The sequence below is a fragment of the Arvicanthis niloticus genome, chromosome 8, assembly GCF_011762505.2.
Source record: "Arvicanthis niloticus isolate mArvNil1 chromosome 8, mArvNil1.pat.X, whole genome shotgun sequence".
In the NCBI taxonomy this organism is placed as follows: Eukaryota; Metazoa; Chordata; class Mammalia; order Rodentia; family Muridae; genus Arvicanthis; species Arvicanthis niloticus.
The window spans coordinates 4525115-4549386 of record NC_047665.1 but is presented as its reverse complement, the minus strand read 5'-3'; the positions used below and the strand labels follow the sequence as shown (position 1 = coordinate 4549386).

Here is a 24272-nt window from a genome sequence, read left to right as displayed (position 1 = left end):
CACCAATTAGTGACACTACCAGGGGGTGGTGGAAACTTTAGGAGCAATGGGGCTGCCCTGCAGGAAGTAGGTCACTAGAAACATCTTCTTGAAGAAAATACAGGGACTCTGTACCTGTCTTGATAATACACCTAGATCATCCTTGTAGATCATCCTTGTAGAGATTATTGTGAAACCACAATAATCATGATTCTTCACCACCTCTGGAGTGGTCCTGTGAAACAGATTAGCTAGCTGTCCTTGGCTCTGCTTAGAGCAGCCATAGCCTAGAAGCCCAGCAACTTCTGACAACAGGGACCCAGTGCAGCATTCCTGTGAGCAGTGATGAGCTTGCCACTCACCAGCCTTTCCTCCATGGTGAGTCAGCATTCTTGAAGCCACATGAACAATCTGTAAATAATGCTGTACCCAAGTGGCTGTGGAGAAGTTAGACCCAGATGACCAGTTCTACTTCCTATGATAAAGTATCCATCCCAGTTTTCCTAAGGATCAGACAAGATCAATTACCATCTTATACAGAGGAATCGGTACTATAGAACATGGCTGTCTGTCTCCTAGGCAGTGCTAGCATCAGCTGTTGGATTAAAACTTAAGGCAATAGGTCTCCCTCTGCTGAAAGCAAAGCCAAGTACAATGAGGAGATAAGAAAAGTGAAAAAAGGTTTAGTCCTCAGACCAAGCGGGAAGAGCGATGCAGAGCATTTCCAAGGCAGTGTCTCTCCTCAGACAAAGAAAGCAACTGCATTTTACTGGAGAAATTATGCACATAACACATATTTATAGAGAAAGACTTGTCAGCCTGTGTGGAAACAGGTATATTCTTGGAGATATAAGGTTCAGGAACATCTTTCATACTTTGTATATGCAAAAACAGTGAATGGTGTCCAAATATACACACACACACACACACATCACCTCCCAACAATACAGACTCAGGTTACCCCAAATATTATGTTACAATATGATAACAATTTCATCATGTTTTTATAGTAACAGGACAAAAATCATAAATTGAAGTACTTTTTAAAAAATCCATCAGTTGGGGTCTGGAGCGATGACTCAGTAGTTAAGACCACCAACTGCTTGTACAGAGTACCTGGGTTCTGTTCCCAGCACCCACATGCCAACTCAGCCATTTGGTATTACATTTCTAGCAGAAATTTCATGCCCCCTGCTAGCTTCCATAGGTACTACACACATGTAGTATACTTACAAAATATCAGTACACATAAAATAAATAATTTCTTAAATATATGTTAAAAGACATCTGAACTGCAGATAGAAACAGACACCTAAAATTTTCAGCCTGGAAGCCCTTCATTTGAACTAAAGTATAACTGGTCACATGAATTTATAGGTGTTGGGTCTTTAACCCATAGGAGACATGCCTTGGCTAGAAACACAATTTTTTTTTTAATAACGTTAATGAAAAAAGGAAATAGGTCACAAAAGAGTTGACTCTGACAGAATAGCTCAGAGCTTGGATGGATGCCACAGGAACACTCTGGACTTGAGTAAATCAAAGGCCACAGGAACAGAGGGGAGACAGCAGAAGACAAATTTTAAGTCTGTGACATTTCTCTTGTGCCTTGGATCTGAGCCATCTGACAGCAGGACTTGGAGGACACCTCTGAAAGGGCTCCAGGTACTGTGTCCCCGAAGAAGGACTGGAGTGGAAACATAGTTTCAGCAGAAGCAGAAGAATGATACACTTTCAAGGCAGAGGAAGTGGACCAAAACCAATAGAGACCTGGAGTCATTCAGCCCCGTTGTATACGGAGAATGAGGCCTTTTATGCCAAAGGCTTCAGGCTCACTTTCCTCACATGCCTCCAACTGTCATGTGTAGTTCTAGATACAATTTCTGTGTGTATTACGTCTCATTCGCATGGTGAGTCTTCACCCAGGGAAGTGAGGGTTAGAAGTACAATGAGCTAAAGATCCCCTCAGATACTGGAGCCTCTGTGCCTGCACACCAGCCAGCTTTAGGTGTCTGCAGCAGGACCGGAGCCTCTGCACCTGCAGAGGCTTTAGTTGTCTGCGGCAGGGGTTTTTAGCCTTTCTCTGTACCAAGGTGTTTTTCATATGCTAATTTATTATGAAGCTTTATATATAGTCTCCCTTCTACACTCTAGCATGTGCATGATTCCTGAAAATGAAAGTGGTCTTTCTTCTCATGAATGCGCCTTAGGTTCTGTTGAGTTTCTGAGAACAGTGTGAAGGTGACTCAGCCTGAACTGGAGGCCTTTTCTCTGTGATCTTGAGTAGTTTTGACCAGCCTGTGATAGGATAAGCTATCACTGTCAATGCAATAAAAAAAAAAGAAGAAGGATGCATGGACGGTCGGACGGACAGACAGACTGGCTCAGGAACCCATTTAGAGTATCCCAAATTCCATGTTCCAATGAGGTGGTGATTCATGAAGCTTTTATGGAAACAGAACAAACACCACAGATAAGGACACTTTTCACATGGCTGGTAGAAACGTTTGAAGATGGTTGGGCTGAAGTGGGGAATGGCAGATATAGGCCTCACGTGTCATCGGATGACACCCCTAGCTTTGCAGTTGGTGGAAGCTAGGGTCTAGTAAGCTAATACGTTTCAGAAAGCTGTGCCTAGAGGTACACACCTTCAAACCCAGCACTTAGGGTGCAGAGACAGGTGGATCTCTGTGAATTCCAGGCCAGCTTGGTCTACATACAGAATTCCAGGGCAGCCAAAACTACAAAAAGAGACCCTGTCTTTAAAAGGGAGGTGGGGGAAGCGAAAGACAGACAGTGGGCAGACAGACAGACACAAGGATTTACCGGATAGTCACAAGGATGCTCGATCAGATAGACACAGAGGTGAAAAGGGAATTGCTAATAAGGAGGCTAAAGACAGTCCAAGATAAACTGCCTTATAATGTGGCCCTGACCCTACAACATTTCAACCTCTCCACAGTCACTGAAATTCCAATCCTTTAACCAGCCTTGCAGGTTTAACGGGACGCATGGCCCCATTCACTTCCCCGAAAGGTTGAGGGGGAGGAAAGGGTCATAACTGAGGAGAATAGAAATCTGAGCTCAGCCAAGCATCTCAAAATAGCTGAGGAACCAAATTATAAATGTACAGAATTGATCCTCCAGTCATTCCATCCTAAGCTACCTTACTGCCAGGAAGAGTCTAATTCAATTAGGAAAGGCTTGGAGGAAAAAGGCTCTCGCAATCTTGAGCCTGGCTGAGTGTCCTTAGTGTTCACCTGGTTATTTTGAGAGTCATCACTCACTTGTGCACGAGCCCATCCTGGGCATGCTCAGTAGCACTCAATGGGACATTTGCCCTATATCCTGTCATTTACCACTACCCAGTTTTATTGCTGCTCCTGCACTCACCCTTCCTCAGCTCCTGTAGCGTCTCTACTAGTCACCCTTTTAACAAATACTCATTTTTATGTGTATGATGTACAAAAATGGTGTGTGTGTGTGTGTGTGTGTGTCACGTGGGTGCTTGGTATCTCCAGAAGACAGTATCAGATCTCCTAGAATGGAATTATAGGTGTTTTTAGCCACCATGTAGGTGTTGAGAACTGAACCCAGTTCCTCAGCAAGAGCAGAAAATGCTCTGAACTACTGAGCCTTCTCTTTAGCATCTACTGTACTTTTTTTTTTCAAGCTAAAGTTACAGGGTAAAACTTACATTTGTGTTGAGTAAGATTCCGTAAGACCAAATGACCAGTTAGAATCATGTTCTTGGGTCTGAAGAGATGGCTCATCGGTTAAGAGCACTGACTTCTCTTCCAGAGGCCCTGAGTTCAATTTCCAGCAACCACATGGTGGCTCACAACCATCTGTAATGGGATCTGATGCCCTCTTCTGGTGTGTCTGAAGAGATAGACAGTATTAAATAAACCTTAAAAAAAAAAAGAAAGAATTGTATGGTTGTATTTCATCACAAAAGCAAAAGCAAAGCAAGTAAGACACGCATACATCTTGTTTCTTCAGTGTTAGAACAAACGAAAACTAGCCCTGATGTATACTCTCAAAGTACAAGCCTGTGTGAATAGCGGGTGCTAGGGAAGAATGGTCACCAACAATGTCACTCAGCTATGATCCCGGCATACTACGCTACTGACCAAAAAGGCATGATATGCACACTGGTGTGATAGTGTCACCTCTGTGATGGGAATAGCCAATGCTTTCTGGATTAATTTTAGGTTAAGTCCTCACTAGACAGTCACATCTGGTACTGTAAACCTGGTCAGGAGCCTGCGGCTGGGACGTCACAGACCCTGGTAGGGAAGCTGCCATTACTATTATGCTAAATGCACATAATGTGCCTTTCACACTGACTTCTAAATACTTATGTCTGTCTGTAGTGTCATCAGCTTTGGTCAGAGAAGTGCTGGATAACAATAACTACAGAGACTCATGATGTGTGAGCATGATGAAAATAACGAACTACTGAGTGCTCATCCAGAAACGGGGCATCTACACCTCCCCTCCAAGGCTCAGGGAGCATCATGAAATAAAGGAGGAAAGACAAGCTGGAGGTCGTGGTGTAGTGTTATGGAACTCTGTCTTCTGGACATAACACGGCTATAGCCCCATGTATGTACACCAGCTATGATTACCCACACATGACTTACACACAAAGGGTAGAGCCGACAGCCAGCAGCCTGTCATGGAAAGGGAAGGAGCTATTGCTAGGACAGGGACAGTGACCACTGGTAAGGTACCCATGCTCCTATAGGCAACCTAATGAAATTAATTGGAACATACACACGCACACACACGCACACACACGCACACACACACACACACACACACACACACACGCACGCACGCACACACACACACACGCACGCATGCACACTCGCACACGCACACACACACGCACGCACACACACACACACACACACGCACACACACACACAAAGTAGAGGTAGAAAGGGAACTAGTTGGAAGACAGGGAATCATCTGGAGTGGGAGGAAGACAAAAGAAGGCTGCATGTGAACAATACAATATATGTTAATATAATCATCATATAAAAAGAAGAATATAAGCGAACTGAGAGGTGTGGTCCTATGCTGTATCTCACAATAGATGAGTGGATGTTCTTTTCTTTCTATCTTTTTTCTCTTTTCTTATTTCAAGACAGGGTTTCTCTGTGTAGCTCTGGCCAGCCTAGAACTCACTCTGTAGACCAAGCTGGCCTCAAGCTCAGATCTATCTGCCTCTGCCTCAGGAGTACTAGGATTGAGGGTATGCGCCACCATGTATGGCTACTCTTCTCTTTCTTGCAAAAGTCATTCTTCATGAGGCTGGGAAGAAGAGCTCAGTGGTAGAAGGTGTAATCAGCATGGATGCAACACTATCTATGCTGATTACATAGATCAAACACCAGCACTAGGGTAACAGCAACATGAACCAAGACCATACAAACCTACAATATTCCTTGCCAGTATCTGGAAAGCATCTTTATAAAACAAAAACTCAGAGTGTGAGAAACTAAAAAGACACATTTACAATCTTCCTAAAAACATTTTCACTAGACTTAGTGGCATTTGCCTATAGTGCAATTACTTGGGGCAGGGGTGGCAGGGTGGGGAGGGGAGCAGAAGGGTCATGTGAGCCTGGACTCTTGGCCAGCCAGACAGCACAATAAGACTGTCTTAGAACAAAACATCTGCACAAGTTAGAAATCAAAAGCGATGTCTTAATTTATTCTTAAATCTTACACCCAATGAATGACTGTGTTTGTTGACACCATCTATACAAGTGAAAACTCAGAAGCATCCATTTTAACATTGTCTCCAGATAATGTCTCCTAGGCTACAGCTGTGGTAATGAGGACATTTATGGTGTGCAGGGGTGCTGACAGCAGGAGATGTCACACTCTGCAGCTGCCCAGGTTAATGTGGTGCAAGTGTTGTCCACCTGGTAACTAGAACCAGGCTCTCCCACTGTGCCTCCAGGTAAAGTCTCACTGGAGCAACCAGTTGGCAGAAGTGGAAAGGGGCCACGTGGTGTATGTACACTTCCATCTTAGTTACTGTTCTATTGCTATGAAGAGACGTCAAGACCAAGGCAATTTGTAAAAGAAAGCACTTAATAGGGAAGCTGCTTACAGTTTTAGAGGTGAGTCCATGTCTGTGGTAGTTTGAAAATGGTTCCTACAGTCTTAAAGGAAATGGCACTATTAAGGAGGTGTGGCCTTGATGAAGTGGGTGTGACCTTGTTGAAGGAAGGGTGTCACTGGGGAAGGAGTTTGAGGTCTCAGATGCTCAAGAGAGGCCCAGTGTGGCACTTTCTTCCTGATGTCTGTTGATCTGGATGTAGAACTCTCAATTACCTCTCAAGATTCAAGTCAGCCTGTGTGCCACCATGCTTCCCATCATGATGACAATGATCTAAACTTCTGGACTATAAGTCAGCCCCCAATGAAATGTCTCTGCTTATAAAAGTTGCCATGGTCATGGTGTCTGTCTCTTCACATCAATAGAGCAGTGACTAAGACACACCACAACTTCCATCACCATGTCATCAGCTAAAATGAGTCATACGACATTATATCTTGAAAAAGGTTGGGACATGTTTGGCTATAATTGTTGCTTTTTGTTTCCTCAGATGTAGGAATGAGACAAGAGCTCTTCCCAAGCTGTGCTAATGTACAGCCTGGGCTGAACCCAGAGCGTTTCTTTCTCTTTACTATCCCAAGGCCTGGAAAATTCTAACCTCCATACAATCTAATCTTCCAAGATGACTGGCTTCTCTCAGGTTCTGAATTGCTCTGCCTGGTGGTTAGCAGGTTTTTGTCTTCCTCCTGCTGCTCTGCACTCCCTGCATTTGGTTTGGTTTGGTTTGGTTTGGTTTGGTTTGGTTTTTATGAGTCCTAGGCATAAGACAGCTTTAGCCACCAAGCCAGGCATCAGGCTAGGATGAACAAAGGACTGCCATCTGCTCTGCCCCTGACTGAAATAAGAACACCACCAACAACAAGGTGTCTCTTTTCCAGGAAAGCTGATTAATCTTAATTTTAAGTGGCTAGTGAAATAGAGAGTGGAACAACCATGCCCAATGGAAATGAGAGTCACGGAGCCAGCACAGCTACTTGACACAGTCCCGACAAGACTGGGCCGCACGCTGTGGTTCCTGTCATTCCGTCACTCACTTTTGGGTTTTGGTTTCCATGTGCTGCATGCTTAAGGACTTTCTGCGTTACTATTTATTTCATGTCTTTTTCTGAGAAAACCATATCTGAGTCTTTCTAGGGAAATCCTAAAATTAACTCTATCTGGCTACTATTTGGAAGTCTTCCGTATGCCCTGGAGATCATTAAGCACAGAGAAGCACAGAGCTAGGTGAGGCCATTACTCCAGGAATCTTAGGATATTCCCTGAGATAACTCAAACAGTATAGTTGATGCAGGATAAACAGAGACAATTTACAGACTCTGACTGGTCAGGGGAATAGGTTACAGTTTCAATACCTCCCTTCACAATAGACTTAAATCTCTCTGAAAATGTAGTCTACAGATAGGGAGTTATACCAGGTGCACCCCTGGAGTAAATAAGATAGACTGGCTTTATAACATAGCACAGATGATGAAACATAAATAAATATAAATAAATAAACATAAATAAAATGAGTTGTGTATTAGTATTTGCTATTCATAAAAAGAATAGTTCAGGTAGTTGCTGTTTGTCTGGGGTGCTTTAAAACACCCAGCCTAAAAGCAAGCTGACATATAACAAGTGTGTTTGCTTTGGAGGAGACATTCTTTAGATTATTTAAGTTGAAGTTATAGGGCTGATAATAAAAATAAATCCTATTCTGTTTATATTTTCTAATTGTGACTGAATCTGTAACCCTGGACATTTAATGAAAAAGTCAAACGCAGAATCTATACTTCTTGAGTAATCTTTGTTCTGGGAAATCTGTATATAATAAATAAACAAGCTGATTGCTAGTCTTGAAGTCAAAGCTGTAAGATTCCCTGGAACATCTGTGTCTCCCTCCTCCCTCCCTTATTTCCTCTGTGGACCACACTGCCCTGTCAGCAATGCACCAGGCAAGAGAGAGATTACATTTTTTACTATTCAAACTGCTCATTGACTGTTGGAGGATATTTGACCACACTGTGAACTCTGAGATTGTGTTGTTTACTGGGGAAAAAAATCTACTAGTTGTGGTGTGGCTCAGCCTTAGCACACACCTTTGATCCCTCTAGCTGGAATATAGGCACGCCCTTACTGTTCACCTCTAATCCCAAACAATGAAGGTAAAGTTAGTTTGTAGAAGGAAACGCCATGTTTGAAAGTGACGTCTAATTGAGGGGCAGACAGAGTGATGAATCAGGGAAAAATTCAACAGAATAGGATCTGCCCAACTCTCACGAGGAGAGGAGGCTCCTTAAGAAAATGGCACAGAGAGAGACAGAGAGAGGAGGAAGTTTGACAGTGAGGATTCTACACAAACAGGTTGGAGAGAGAACAAGCTAGACACAGGTAAAGACAGAATGAGCCAGAGAATGAGCCAGAAGATTAGAACAGATCCAGAGTTAGTTTGAGGCCAGGAGAGAACCCAGACTGAATCAGTCAGCTTGTAGAGAGGAGTTTGAGCCAGAACGGCTGAGCTGAACCAGCCATCTAGAATACAGAAAGGAAAAGAAAGAGTGAAATTATTTAGCACTAAGTCTCAAAGGCTAAAAACATTAGGCCTAGATCAAATTGTTTGGAGGCTAACAGCTTTTAGGACTGGGCCTAGGTTAGCAGACAGGCAGTGATCCTCCAAGACAATTACATCTGGAGAATAAAAGTTACATTTACAGCCTTCCTTCCCCTTGGTTCCTCTGCCTATCAAAAGTTACATTTACAATTAATTTTCCCAGTCAGAAACAAGTCAGATTGCAATTTGATGCAACTGGCATGAACTGGTCAAATCTCTATCTGGTTGGTTAGGATTCTGCTCTATGCACAGTGAAACTGAAAGACCCCCGAAGGGAGACCCTTACTCAAGTCCGGATCGATGTACACCCAAAGACACATGAGAGACCTTCTTGATGCAATAGCAGAGGCAGTTTAATATCGAGGGCCCTCGGGTCAAAACGTATCTCACGCAGGAGATAGAGGATTCAACCAAGAGCTCAGGAAGCTTAGGATATTTATGGGTAGGGGTTGGGGAGAGCGGGAAAATTTGGCACGGTTACATATGATTGGGTATTTCAAACATCAAGCATTTTGAACTGGCAGGATGTTGAGTTGGCAGGATGACTAGTTATTTTTAGCTACCTGTCTGTATGTGTCCAGACATGTCCTTGCATGTCTTTGTGACCATGAGACCTCAGGCCTCCCAGAAGGGAGGAAGAGAAAAATAACACCAGATGGCCCATTACTCATTTGGGCTTGTTTGTACTTGTCTGGGCATGTTATTTTCGGTCATCCTGTCCCTGGTGGGTCTCGACATTTTTATTATGACTATTTTTATCATGTTGTAGGTGGTCTTTGCTGACCATGAATTTTTGTTATTGTTTCAATACTGCTTTCAAATTTTGTTCTCACAAAACATCCCTGAGATCACCTATGCTGGCTAGTTTTATGTCAACTTGACACAAGCTGGAGTCACCTGAGTGTCAGGAACCTCAACTGAGAAAACATCTCCATAAGATGTAGGTAAGGGTGTAGGGCTTTTTCTTAATTAGTGATTGGTCTGGGAAAGCCCAGCCCACAGTGGGTGGAGCCATCCCTAGGCTGATGGTCCTGGATGCTGTAAGGAAGCAGGCTGAGCAGCAGTAAGCAGCACTCCTCTGTGGCCTCTGCATCAGTTACTGTCTCCAGGTTTCTGCCCTGTTTTCCTCTGCCCTGACTGCCTTCCATGATAACCATATTGCATTAATTTGTGTGCCAGATTATATGTATTTATACTAAATGACACCATATTCAGAAGCCCATGTAGGTTGCCAGGTTTCTTCCTTTCTATCAATCTATCAATCTATCCATCCATCATCTGTCTGTGTGTATCCCCTCCTTCCTTTTTCAAGTCTTCAGAAAGCACTTGCATTCTTACCTCACCAGCCTCCTGTCCTTTGTTTTTCTTTAGGAACTGTTTACAATATCACGACCTGTCCTATGTGTTAGTGAATTATATATGTACCAATTGAAACTATAAATTGTGATACTGCAGAGTAGCACTGTGACACAAGCTTCTGATTAATTAAAAATGATTATCAACAGAGGTCAAAATTTCATTATTGTAACGTTTCTCTTCCACCTGTAACCTGTCTCTGAATGTATGTACTAGTAAATAACCATAAGAAGCCTGGCGTGGTGGCATGTATGTAATTACAGTGCTTGGCAGGCAGAAGCAGGAGTTCAGGGCCATCCTGCCTACAGAGTAAGTTCAAGACCAGCCTGGGCTACAAGAGAATCTGCCTCAAAAAAGATAAACAAATGAAACTATTGATAGAATAAGCACTCTGCAAAAATTAAAAAAAAAAAAGTCACAAATGCTATTTTTATAAAATGGGCTATAATGCTGCAGGAGGGAGCATCTAGGTGGGCTCGTGCTGAAACCCATTGGGCTTAGAACATGCCCAGTATAAAAGGGGTTTATTCGGGGAAGCGAAGGGGATCTGGAAAGAGGTAGAAATAAAAATTTCAATTTTAAAGTAACCCCCTATATTAGCTACCTTTTATTGCTTTAATAAAAAACACCAATACCGATTTATAATAGAAGATGTTTATTTTGGCTTATTTTGTTTTGGAAAGGTTGAAAACTGGTGTTCTAGAAGAAACAACACACAAAGCTGATTTCTGGCCTTATACATATGAACACATGCACACACAGGACAAATTTCACACTAGAAAAAAAAACCAACTGTTGTACATTGAATTTTCAAATCAGTGACTAGCATGGCCTCTGATTTGACTTGAATCACTGTCACACTTAACACCACAACAGATACCTTTGTCCACTCATCTGTGCAGAATAAGGCCATGTGGTCAGAGATGTTATCCTCAAAGCCAAACTTTAAACAGATGGTTGTGATGCTATTCCTCATTGTGCAGCTTGACTACGTCTGTAATGAACTAAAACCCAAAAGGCTGGGCACACCTATGAGAGATTTCTTTCTTAAATAAATCATTTGAGGTGGGAAGATCCACCTCTAATCTGGGCCACGCCTTCTGCTGGCAGCCTACCTAAGAAACATGGAAGGAGCAAGCTTGCTCCCTTTGCCTGCTTGCTCTCACTCTCACTGGCAAGTCCATTGTGTCACTGGCATTAGAGCCTACTTCTTCAAGATTCCAGTGTATACTAGAGACCTGCTGGGACATCTGGCCTTGCTGTCTTACTTAGGGTTTTATCGCTGTGAACAGACACCAGGACCAAGACAACTCTTATAAGAACAACATTTAATTGGGCCTGGCTTATGGTTCAGAGGTTCAGTCCATTATTACCAAGGCAGGAACATGGCAGCATCCAGGCAGGCATGGTGCAGGAGGAACTGAGAGTTCTATATCTTTACTGAAGGCTGCTAGCAAAATACAGGCTCACAGGCAGCTAGTATGAGGGTCTTACAGCCCACATCCACAGTGACACACCTATTCCAAGAGGGCCACACATTCTAATAGTGCCACTCCATGGGCGAAGCAATACAAACCAACACACTTGTGAACTAAATAACTACTGGATTCTTGGACCTTCCATTGGTAAATAGTCATTGTTGAACTAGCCAAACCACAGACTGTAAGTCACTCTAATATATCCCGTTTTGATAGATAAATAGGTAGGTAGATAGATAGATAGACAAACAGACAGATAGATAGGCAGACAAACAAGACAGATTCATTCTATCAATTCTCTTCCTCTGGAGAACCTTGACTAAATACAATTTTGTCAAGAAATTGCTATTTTTAGAAAGTTTTGTTATTTTTAGTTATATGTATGTATATGGGTGTGCACTTGTGTGTGCCGGTGTCCATGGAGACCACAGAGGATATAAGAAGGCATCAGATGTCCTGGAATGGGAGTTACAAGCTGTTGTTAACTCCTGACATGGGAGCCGAACTCAGAGCTCTGCAAGAACAGTATGCTTTTGGCATCTGAGTTATATCTCTGGCCTCTAATATTTAATTTTTAGAAAAAAATTCTTCCTCAGAAATATCTTCTTATTCTCTCATTTCCTGTGTTGAAGAATGTGTAATCCACTGCAACCTCGAGCTAAATCAGAACTCTCAAGACTGATTCCAGGCAGAAAAGTCTGTGCAAATTAACATAAAAAGCAAAAATAGGAAAATGTTATATATATATATGTAAATATACATGTACATACACACATATATATGTATTTATGCACTGGCTGGCACCCCACAACAATATAAAGTCACTTTAGAAATGAATTCTGGGCTGGCAGCATACACAATCCCAATATCCATATGGATTGGGGGATATACACTTTGTATGTTCTGCAGAAAAGTTCAGAACAGTCATGGCTCGGTCGTAATGGGAAGAGAGGGTTTGAAACAGCTTTTGCTGTTGTTCTGTTCTTGCCTCAGTGGTGGGGTGGCTCAGGTTTAGTGACATCAAGTCACTAAGGCTAAGCTGAGCCCTAGGGCTCAAATGGCAGTTCAGGTTCCTATGAGGTGATCCCTGGGACAGTAGCCTCTAGCCCTTGCTTCTATTTCTTTAAGTGGCTTCTTGGAACTTCCTGGGAGCTCCATTCTCTTAATCTTCAATGGGAGCAAAACCCTCAGAATAATGTACATGAATTAGAGTGTTACTATAATCAAACGTACACTACTACCATTTTAATTGTTAAAAGATAGCTATAGGCATTCATTTTTGTGGTGCATATCTAAACTCACAGCACTTAGAAAGGTGGAGACCCTGTGATGGTTTGTATATGCTTGGGCCAGGGAGTGTCACTATTAGTAGGTATGGCCCTGTTGGAGTAGGTGTGTCACTGTGGGAGTGGGCTTTAAGACCCTCATCCTAGCTGCCTAGAAGTCAGTATTCTGCTAGCAGCCTTCAAATGAAGATGTAGAACTCTCAGCTCCCCCTGTACCATGCCTGCCTGGATGCTGCCATGCTCCTGCCTTGATGATAATGGACTGAACTTCTGAACCTGTAAGTCAGCCCCAATTAAAAGTCAGTCCTTTCTAAGAGTTGCCTTGGTCACAGTGTCTGTTCACAGCAGTAAAACCATAACTAAGACAGATCCCGTCTCCAAAAAATTAATAAATTAATAGTAAAAGACAGCACATTGGCATGTGCTGGCTTTGGAGAGATTCAACTGGGATTCTAAATATGAAACATATAGACATGTACTGAAGACTTTTAGAGATTTAGCACAGGAGCCTCACATATTAAAACATCATCATAAATTTCATCTGAGGCTCCCAGGGCGCTGCTCTAAAAGACTGAGCTGAAGGTGTTCTGTGGGTATCAGAACTATGATGTTCTTCAGAAGGACCTGAAACCACAGCAGTGAGCATCCCCAGGGATTTGTAGATACCAGCATGCTTTATGCTATACAGAGCAACAGCTCTGGTTCAGTGATACTGATTCTTTCACTGCATGAATGGACTGCGGGGTTAGTGAATGTGACTGAGGGATTTTTTTCCCCATCATTCCACCTTGGGAGATAAAGAGAATTACTAATGTCAACTTAGACTGTTTTTCTGGGGTCCACTGAGTGTTCATGAGTGAATGTCCTTTATGGAATTTTGAATCATGACTTTCAGTTCTAACTAGTTTCTTTCCTAACTTTTACTACAAACTGGACTCTAAGAGCAACTAGATTGGAGGGATCTAAAAAGGAATCCAATGCATTGTGGCTACATCCCTTGTTGCACATCTGAACACAGGCCTCATGTTCCCCAAGACCACAGGCACACTGTTCTGCAATTCCAATCAAACAATTGGTGCAGGTGGGGTGTTGGAGGGCCCTTGCTCCACAAATAGGATGATTGAGGAAGAAAAGAAGTCTTTTTTTTTCTTTTTGGGAGCTTGTGGGAGAAATAAAGATGCCCAGGTACCTTTCTAATTAAGAAGAGATCTATGTAGTGAAAACTTTTGTTTCTTTGAAAACCCAGTTATGTGAATGTTTTTGTTTTAATCCCAGGTGTGGGATATGGGGCTGCTTCAGACAGTCCACAGCTGCTATGATTTGTCTTGTGTCCTAGTGGGTGTGTGATTTTTGGCAGCTGCAGATAGTTTGTATTTGGAGTTCTGAGGACTCTTGAGAGGGAATAAATGCTAGATCCCTAGAGGGCCTGAGGCAGCTGCTCCCTCGCTGCTGCTCCCCCTTACTGCTTTTGTGATTTCTGTGTGCTGGACTGCTGGTTGGAGATATTCTGACAAGGAAGACTGTACTTGCCCCAAGGAACTCAACATGACTAATCAACAGGACATAGTCTGAAGAAGTCTACGCCCCCTTTCCCTTCTAACCTTCTTCCTCTCCTACTTAATGTTGTATGGTTGAAAGGGATTGGGGTAGAATAAGAGTTGGAAGGGTGGTAGATATAGGAACCCAATAAAGTAGCCAGAAAGTATGCCTATTGGTGTAACCTAACTTGAGCAAATGGTAAGGCATAAACTCGTGAGTCCGTATTTTTTTTCACTATTCAGTAATAAATTTAATGAAGAAAGGCTTGAACAAATAAGTCAACTAAGGATTAACATTTTTAAAATTAATGTTATTCATGTCTTTGTACATATGCACTGTGACAGTAATAAGATTTTCTTTTCTTTCTTTCTCTCTCTCTCTCTCTCTCTCTCTCTCTCTCTCTCTCTCTCTCTTTCTTTCTTTCTTTCTTTTAAACAGGGATTCACTGTGTGTCCCTGGCTGTTCTGGAACTTGGTTTGTAGTCTAGGCTGGCCTCAAACTTACAGAGATCTGCCTGCCTCTGCCTCCCCAGTGCTGGGATTAAAGGCACTTGCCACAGTGCCCAGTCTTGTTCATTTTTAAAACTGCTTTCTTTCAAACAGACAAAAGAAGTTTGGGGTTTTTGTTTTGTTTTGTTTTGTCCTTGGTTGGTTGGTTGGTTGGTTTTATGAGGGATGGTGCTTAGGCATGCAGAGAGAGAGATTTTTAACAATACAGCCTATCTTAGATGCTAATATTTACACTGTGCACTGAAAAGAAAACCTATTTACTCAGTGAAATATTTATTTTAAAGTAAATGATTCCAAGGTTCTTAGGCTTACAGCCTTGCCTTGCTAATGTAAATCACTCCTTCAAGGACAAAAGAGTTTTTAAAACTTGGTTTCCAATTCGTGCAACTTCTGTTGAACTTTAAAGATAAAATTTGCCTCCGGTTGAAGCAACTCCAGTTTTCTAAACACATATTTTCTGTCTGGCCCCTACTTTTCGATAGTTACATTTCTGAGACACAGGCAGGGCTGCCGCTGGATTTGCATGAGGATGTTGGGCCCTCCCCCAAATTAAACTAGTATAAAAGACTAAATAATTTTGCAGGAAAAGAAGACTATATCTTCCACATTCCCACTTGATTATTTAAGTAGTTGTGAGCTGACTTTGTTGTTGTTTTGTTCCTTGAGACAAGGAGTCTTTAGTCCTAGCTATCTTGAAACTCATGATGTAGACCAGGTTGGCATAAAACTCACAGAGATCTGCCTGTCTCTGCTACTTTTGCCTGTAAGTACTTATTAGCTAAGTACTATGATAAATTAATAATAAAACCATTTTAATTATGTTCTTTTTTCTACTTTTTTAAAAGCAGGATTTCATTGTATATCCCTGGTCTTCCTAGAACTCATATGTAGACCAGGCTGGCCTCCAACTCACAGAGCTCCTCCTACCTCCTCTGCCTCCTGTGTGCTGGGATTAAAGATGTGAACAACACTCTGGCACAAACTGATAGTTTTTTTAATTTACAAAGTTTGTTTTTCATTACATGTATGTGTGTATTGGGAGCAGTATGTGCTTGTGTGTGCAGATTCCATGGAGGCCAGAAGAGGGCACCAGATAGCCTGGAGCGGGAAGTACAGTTGGTTCCCAGTACCAAGACACAGGTGCTGGGAACCAGGTCTTTGCAAGAGCAGTATGTGCTCTTAGCCACTGAGCTATCTGTCCAGCCCAAACTAAGGTTTTGTAAATCAATATTTTATTGTAATGGCTACATCGTAGAAAGGAGCGTGTTCTAGATAGAAATGGACATGGTACCACCATGTAGGCAAAGACTTTGTTGTTGTGCTAGCAACACTGATAGAGTTCTAAAGGCCAGCTTCAGCCTGTCCAGGGAGAAGAGTCTGCTCCCTTATAGAGGAGGGAGAAAGAGGTGCACTGTTGGGGTTTGAGGTAAGGTTTTGTGAGGATATAATAGACTGTGACATGGGCATGGGAGCGTATAATGTTGATGTTTCTCAAGAAGGAAATCTGGAATGCTAGCAATGTGGGAAGAAACACAGGGATGCTGGTAACCTTCTTCAACTTCTAGACGATAGTTAGGGTAAATGTTGTTGTCACATCTCAGACATTTTTCTGAAGAAAAATATCAATGTTGAGCTTCATACAACCTAGAACATGCTGACTATGACACAGGATTCCCACTGATGTGGAAACTCGTAATTCTTATCAAAGGATGTACAATAATTAAAAGGTACCTTGGCATGCCCATTGTACTTAAGTCTTTTGGTTTTCCTCTTCAGCTTTTCTGGATTAATCAGAAGAAGCAACTTGGCCAACCTCTTGCAGGACTAGGCAACTGGCCCAAGGTTGGCTGCTATCTACCCACCTAGACTCACTTCTGCTGGGGCAGGTGTTTGGAACGTCCCACAGACATTTCTAGATAAGACTCTGGAAGAACACTGGGCATAGCTAGTCCCCTGAAGGTCTGCCAGCTCCAGCCTGCCTTTGTTTAGATGTTGCTCTCTGGAAGAGCCTATTCCCAGAATGAGTGGTAGTGGTGGTGGTCTTGGCTCTTTGAAGAGCTCTGAGTGGAGACAGGGTGTGGCCTGTCTGCTCTTCACAGAAACTGGGACAGACAAAGGTTACAGGAGAGTGAATCTTTGATGGTGTCCCATGTCTACTGTAGCTGACTGACATCCCTCACATATTCTTAGGATCCTCACTAACTCTAAACTTCATACATTGGTATATTTTCAATAGCTTTGATTCTTGCATGCTCTATGGAGATAAAAGCTAGGGTTGTGTTAATGTTACCAATCATGGTCTGTAACAGACTTTATCTCCTTCTCATATCCAGAATACACGACATGGGTAACAATTCTGTTTGTTTTTGCTTATCCATTTTGTAAGAAAAGGTGTTGGCATAGGTTTTGTGTGGGATGTGTCACTAGATACTCCTTCCAGTTGTCACTGGGTCATATTTTCTTTTAAAAATCAAAGCAGAGTCTCACTATGTAGCCCAGGCTAACCTTGATCTCATGACTCTCCTGCCTCAGCATCCCAAGTGCTAGAATTCTAGACATACACCACTACTTCTTGCTTGTTTATTATTATGATGTATTTTATATGTATTCTGGATAAATCAGGAGAAGCAACTTGTGAGATATATATGTATATATATGCATATATATATCACATGTGTATTACATGTTATATGATGTGTTCCTATTTAATAATACAAATGGGTATAGATCCAATTTTTTTGAATTCAAGTACATTATAAAAATAATGGGCACAGAGTTTGAAGTGTTGGGAGTGTTTTGTGCACTGTGTGTTCAAATGCTGATCTCTGTCCCAGTGATGTGGTTGCAGTTCTGACTTTGGCTGATTGGTCAATAAAGAGCTGAACAGCCGATATCTGATGGACTCTGCACAGGGGAAGCTGTGCCCCATTCACAGTACCCCAAATTACAAAGTTTTAGAAGAACACTGAAATGTAGTGTGTTCAGACACAATCACAGATCCAGACATCTATTTGATATGGAGGAGTGAAAATGTTAATCTCTGTAAAAGACACAAGGGCAGAGGGAATGGGAGGAAGAAAAAGTAGGCAATACAGTTGAAGAGGCGGAAGATAGAGGGGCTCGACAACAGCTACTCCAAAAGGATCAGGTCATTTGCAGGACACATCTGCACCACTGTACATTCAAGCACTCACAGAAGCATCTCTAGAGATGAAGGGCAGGGTGACGCTAAAATGAGAGTATATGCTTAAGAAGCATCAGATCTGACTTCTTTCCAGTTGCATGGAGTTCCCTTTCACCCCTGATCAATCCACTGAGAAGACTGTGAAAGGCAAAGCGAGCAGGGAGAGTTGTCAGCAAGGTTCGGGATGGATGACAAAAGGATAGTCCCAACATAAAACAGAGTACCGCATGCAAAAGAGAGTTCGGCAAAATGTCATAATGGAATTGAGATTTGTCCTCCCTCTCAGATTTCTTCTGCTATTCAACAGCTGGCGACAGGCAGATTTTTGAGAGCAGGGCTCGTTTGTAAAGCTCAAGAGAGCGTTTGATGCCCACACTAAAGCTGCACAGTATCCAGTTTTCACAGCCATCCATGAAGGTCCTGGATTATAAATACCTTCTAAACCAACTCATGACAAACAGCCCAGACAAATCCAGTGCTGTTAGCATTTGACAAGTCCCTGCTAGGAACACAATGCCTCGGTCTACCATGAGTGTCAGTGGTTAGCACTAGAGAACCCTTTACTATGAAAGAGACAGAAATATAGCCAGCACAGTAGAAACAGGGGCTCCACAGCCATGGATCCAGCTAAGGACTGAAAAACATCCAGAAAAATATTTTGAACATGCACAGAATATTGGAGTGATCCTTCCCTAAACAATACAACAAAAACTCAGAAGACATTTACATTGTAATAGTTAACGAGTGATCTAGAGGTGAGAAAGTACATAGGAGGGAGTTAGGGATTTATCTTAGTGTAGAACTAAGGCTCTAGCACGCGTGTGTGCATGTCCTCTTATTTTAAAAAAGACGTATTTATGTGTCTACTTGAGTGTACAGCACCTTTATGCTGGTGCCCTTCTAGACCAGACTTACAGGTGACTGTGCTGCCTCCAATGGGTCCTGGGAATGAAACTTTTAAGTTCTGTGGAAGAACAGGAAGCATTCTTAACCTATGATCCATCTCGCCAATACACACACCCATGAATCTTTATAAAATTAGTGTTTTTGATGCCCTTATACACAACATTGAACAAGTCAGAAGAACTCTGTTCACATTTTTCTAGGTTTCTTCTGGAGTCTCAAAAGATCATTAAACCAGTTTCTGCAATTTCTTTTCTCATTTTCCTCTTCCATGTATTTGATGCCTTATGTGTTAGGATAGTTTTAATAAAAACAAAGTTCTTGTCCTCAGGAAATACACTCCATGCTGTGGGGAGCCGACAGAAGGCAGCTATCATCCTTGCAGCCATCTTGAGCCATATACCCTGAGAAGAGACTTGATTACAATAGCCTACAATAACTGAGCACACTCTGATAACATCTTGTTTTAGATACCCAGGATTTTCCCTTGGGTGTGTGAGACTTAAAGGTGTGTGACTTAAGAGTGTGACTTAGAGATAAGATTTAGAGACAAGACCTAAGGGCATGACTTAAAGGCGTGGCTTAGAAGTGAGACATATAAAAGGCAAGAGGCAGACAGAAGAAATTATTATTAGGTATTAGGCACTTAGCACTTAGAGGAAGAACTTGGAATTAGACAGTAGGCACTTGAGACAGGCAACTAGGATTAGACACTTGTACTGGGAAAGAGACTAGCAACTGGAACTAGGATTATGTGCTAGGAACTAGGGACTTGGAGAGAAGAAGAGAGGTTGAAGAATAAACGAGATTGAATCACACTCTGTCTGGTCTCCATTCTTCATGTCTGTCCTCACTCTCTCTCTTGCTGAACCCCGACCCGAAGACCTGAGCAGCTTGGGGCAGTGCGAGCTCTTAACAGTTTAACCCCTAAGGCTTTTGGCAGTGCAGGTTCCAACATTGATAGAGCAGTCCGCAACATTTTTGGTGCCCAACATGGGGCAGCTCGGGTGCAACATCATGCGAGAGACAATTTTTTAAAAAATTTAAACAATCAACGTGACGACTGAGGATATACCCCATGATAGGCTGCTGTGTACTCTTAACTCAGTGATAGGTCTCAAACCTGGGACAAATGCTAACTGAGGTGCTTATTTAACAAATATAGGCAGACCTAAATGTTAACTTTCTCCTAGAATCCCACAGTCTCTACCTGGTAGAAGCTATGGGTGGCATACCCATCCCCCTTCCCTAAACTTCTTCAGCACAGGGGTTAGGCTGCGCTTCCCCCAGCTGCCCTTCCCAGCCATTTTTGTTACCTGGTTCTTTTACTCCTTTCCTTCCTGGCCCCTTGGTCTCCTGCCTCTCCCCTCTCCTCTCCCTTTTCTCCTCATGTGGGCTGGCTCAGAGGCTCAGAGTCACATTCCCTCTGGACTCTCCCAGATGTCTCTGACTCTGACTATGCTCTCCTTCATATCCACAATAAACCTTCTCCTCCACCATACTTAGAGGCAATCATGTCCTTTTAACTTTTTTTTGGTTTCCATTAATCCAGGATCTGGGTTCCTTTTCTAACTCCACCCATGCCCATACAAAATCTACTTGATGTCTGATTTATTAAGAAAAAACTAAAACATCCGAGTTTGGAAGAAAAGTGCTAGCTCGATGTAAATGTTTCATTTTTCTTTCCTTTACAAAGTCCTTGCGTGCTGCATGCAAGACATAAATACGGTGAGTTTGCACAACTACAAAACAGCAATATGGCGGGCTGCTGCGCCACACCCCGGAAGCTCCGCCCCTCCCCTTCACCCTTGAGTCACCTTTCAGAGTTTCCCGGGAAGCCATGCCGGATGAGGCGGGCTGCAAGCCCTCAGGCTCCGCCTCTCTCGGGGTCCCTGTCTTGGCCGGAGGGGAGGAAAATGGAGCATGGCTTCCGGTCTCGCGATGTGCTATAATCCCGCGAGAAGAAAGGACGGCCGCCTACCCGGATACGGCGGCCTAGGTGGGGGAGGGGGCGTGGCCGGTGCGCGGAGTCCCGAGAGTCGGGGGGCGGGGGCGCGCGCCCAAGGCGTACGCATGCGTGCACGCGGCCGGCGGGGCGGGGCCGAGAGGGGAGGGGGCGGCGGCGGCGGCTGTGTCGGTGTCGTTATCTTCGTGGCGCGGACGGTGCGTGGTGGCGCACGGGTGGTCGTGGGAAAGTACCTGGGGTGGCCTGTGTGGGGCCGGCACGACCCCGCAGCCCGCTCTGGCGGATCTCGGGGAGCGGGCACCGGCGGCCGGTTCCCCGCCGCTCCTCGGGTCGGAGCCGGGGGCGCGCGCCGCCAGGCCGGGCTGTGCTCGTGTCGCCCGGGCGACTAGGGCCGCCTGGTGCCGGTTCCCTGCGAGGCACCGCGAGGACCGGTCCCCGCCTCGGCCGCGCTCGCTCCACGGGCCAGGGTCTATGCGGACTCGCTTGCAGGGCGAGGCCGGGCCCTGGTCTTGCGGAGCCCGCCAGGTGAGGAATGCTCCGCTTCCTGGAGGCCAGTGTTGACAGCCGGGGTCTCTGGAGTCTTGGGTTGGGATGTTTGAAGATCTCTGAACTAGTTGGAAGAAGCTGTGAGTCCTGGCAGGTGCGAACCCAGTGCGTGAGTGGCAGCCTCGTTTAACGTGAGATCTGATTGCACAAAAGCTTGGTGGGCTTTTTTGTTTGTTTTTGTTTGGTTTTTGCAGGATTCAAAGGAGTTCTGCCTACAGAGTTTAGGAAGTCTTTGACCCAACAGTTGGGCAGTTTTGCAGCTCCTGTTCCTGCCAAAGCTGTATTCTCTACCTCACACCCGTGTTCACTTTACAGGCATAATGGTTATGAAAGCCTCTGTAGACGATGATGCTTCTGGATGGGAGCTCAGTGTCCCTGAGAAGATGGAGAAAAGTAGCACAAGCTGGGTGGACATAACCCAGGATTTTGAAGATGCTTGTCGAGGTGAGTCTGAATTTGGGGGATTTTGGTTCAAAGCCTGAGGCAGGATAAATTGTATTTTCTCAACTTTGATTTTTTTTTTTTTAAATGCAAGACAACCTTGTGATTTTATCAGATTTATAGTAGTTTTGTTTTTGAGAAAGTCTCCTGTTAGCCATGCTGACAAGGAATTTTCTGTTCTGGAGGATGACCTTGAGTTTACTGCTCCTCTTGGATTCTGAGATTACAAGCCAGGAGTACAGTGTCAGGCTCAATGTTGTTAACCATACATTACTCTGCTCTCTGCTTTTACTTTTGGTCTAAAGCAGATGTATATTGGGTAAAACTTTAAATGCAGATGTTGAAGATTTTAAAAAAATTTTTATTTATGTATTTGTACATTTGTGTGAGGGTGCGCACACTTGTGTGCACGTGGATGCCAGAATAAGGCGTTGGATCCCTTGGAGAGGTAGTTATAGGCCTTTTCAGGAGTCCTGGCTTATGCTGGATTTGAACTCTGGTCCTCATGATTGTGTACCAAATGCTCTTTGAGCCATCTTTCCAGCTCTCATCTTTCTTTCCAGCTCTGTGACACAGTTTTTTCCTAAGTCTTCTAACTTCAACAGGTTAGACAATCCATGACAGCAGTGCTTACCTGTACAAACATTTCATTGGGTACAAGAATTTTTGCATGTTTGAGATTTAAAAATGGTCATGTCCTTTTATTCTCCTAAGATCCTTTGGTGACTTCCCATTGGAAGTAGAAGAACATACAGACTCCTCCATTGTTTTCCTAAGCTCTGGTCTCCGCTTACTGCTGAGTTCAGTTTTCTCCCATTGCCCTGTCCTTTCCAGTCACTCTTCTTATCCCATTGAACACCAAGGTGCCTTGCCAGGGCCTTTGTGAACTGTGTTCCCTGCACCTTGAGTTACTTTGTGTCAGACCACCATATATCACTTTTGTACTTACTCTCTTGGGGAGGGCGTAGTGGTGCATACCTTTAATGCCAAAATTGGGGACAAGGTGGGTGGGAGTGGGGTGGCACAGTGGCTGGTGAATCTCTGAGTTTGAGAGGCCAGCCTGGTCTAGTGAGTTCTAGGAGAGCTTTTGTACTTTTTATGTGTCTTCCTGGTGAAGAGCTCAAAAGGACACCTGTAAGCAGGTGGGCGGAAAAGTCTATACTAATTGAGACACCATGTTTATCATCATAATTGTAGGTGTTTGTTGCTTATTGTCAGCTTGATAATGGCAGAGCTCATGTGTATAACTATAGAATATAGAGCTGTGTATGGCGCCTAGTAGGTCCAGTGTTTGGTGATATTTGGGTTTAGTGGCACATACTAGTGGTGCCATTAGTAGACCTAGGTATGTGGGTGTTTGAATCAGGAGGATCACTTGAGGCCGAGGAGCCCAAGACCGTTCTGAGAAATGTAGACTTCCCTCTACAATAAACCCTCTCCCTCACCAGCAATAGATGTTCAGAGGAGTGATAGACATGAGCATGTTTGTAGTTGAAGACTGAAGACTAGAGGAAGGAACAAGCAGTAAGAGAGCTTGGTCTGAGAGAAGATACAAGGTCTTGTAGTGAGTGAAGGGATTGGGTATATGGTGCTGGGATAGGAAAAGTGAGCCGAGCGGCAGGGCAGGGTGGTGAAGATACGGGGAAGAGGATAAGCTCGGACATTAAGGTATTCATTCCTGATCACCTGCTTGCCAGCCAGGCCTTTGGTAATAATAAGGTGGTTTTGAATACTGCTCTGAAGGAGAGGAGTGAAGACTTGTAGCACCAGGTAGAAAGGAAGCCAGCTAGGAGAAACCATGTGCCTTCTGTCCCTTTGATGTTTTGAACTACATGTCCACTTAAAGTTTGTCTCTGAGATAGTGGGAGAACCCTGGACTAAGTCTACCCTGTAAGTCTGCTGCTCTGTGTCTACCAGGAGGGGAGCCGTGTTATGTGGTAGTTTTTATGCTCAAATGTTTGGGTTTTTAAATGGTTCACATCTGTGTGTGTGTGTGTGTGTGTGTGTGTGTGTGTGTGTGTTTTGAAGTAATCTATTTTGGAGGGCTGTTGCCATAAACCTAAGTGGGAAAGGGGATAGTTGTATCTTAAAGGAAATGTCTCATTTCTGTAAGTGAGGATGAGGAGATGACCCTAGATTGAGGTAAGCCACTGGAGCCAGAGTCCACTGAGAATTTTGTGTTTTGGTGACCCTGAATAATTCTGTTTGGCTGCAGAACGGTTTTCAGGTGAGAATCTTCAGTGCTGTTGTTTTGTTGGTTTGAGCTTGCTTAATGTGCAGTCGGAAAGGTTTTGAGCCTGAGATTGAGAATATATTTTTCTTGGTGTTTATAATTTAAAATTAGCACACAGATAACA

General features: G+C 43.5%; 1 protein-coding gene and 1 non-coding gene across 6 annotated transcripts in view; one reads left to right on the top strand and one right to left on the bottom strand.

Annotated features, from left to right (window-relative positions):
- Positions 1-6863: 6863 nt before the first annotated feature.
- Positions 6864-7005, bottom strand: LOC117714431 (small nucleolar RNA SNORA48). Its single transcript, XR_004607517.1, has one exon. It is a non-coding gene; the product is annotated as a small nucleolar RNA SNORA48 (small nucleolar RNA).
- Positions 7006-21032: 14027 nt separating this feature from the next.
- Naa35 (N-alpha-acetyltransferase 35, NatC auxiliary subunit) overlaps positions 21033-24272 on the top strand; it is a 58743-nt gene continuing 55503 nt past the window's right edge. Inside the window, exons 1-2 of one of the 5 annotated variants that reach the window (XM_034510436.2) lie at positions 21033-21125; positions 21790-21918. In XM_034510436.2, the coding sequence (XP_034366327.1) occupies positions 21795-21918 (124 nt within the window). In that variant the 5' untranslated portion in view covers positions 21033-21125; positions 21790-21794. Of the gene's footprint in view, positions 21454-21547; positions 21569-21786; positions 21919-24272 lie in introns of those variants that run through there. The other 4 variants (XM_034510437.2, XM_076938888.1, XM_076938889.1 and 1 more) reach the window with 4 other exon arrangements.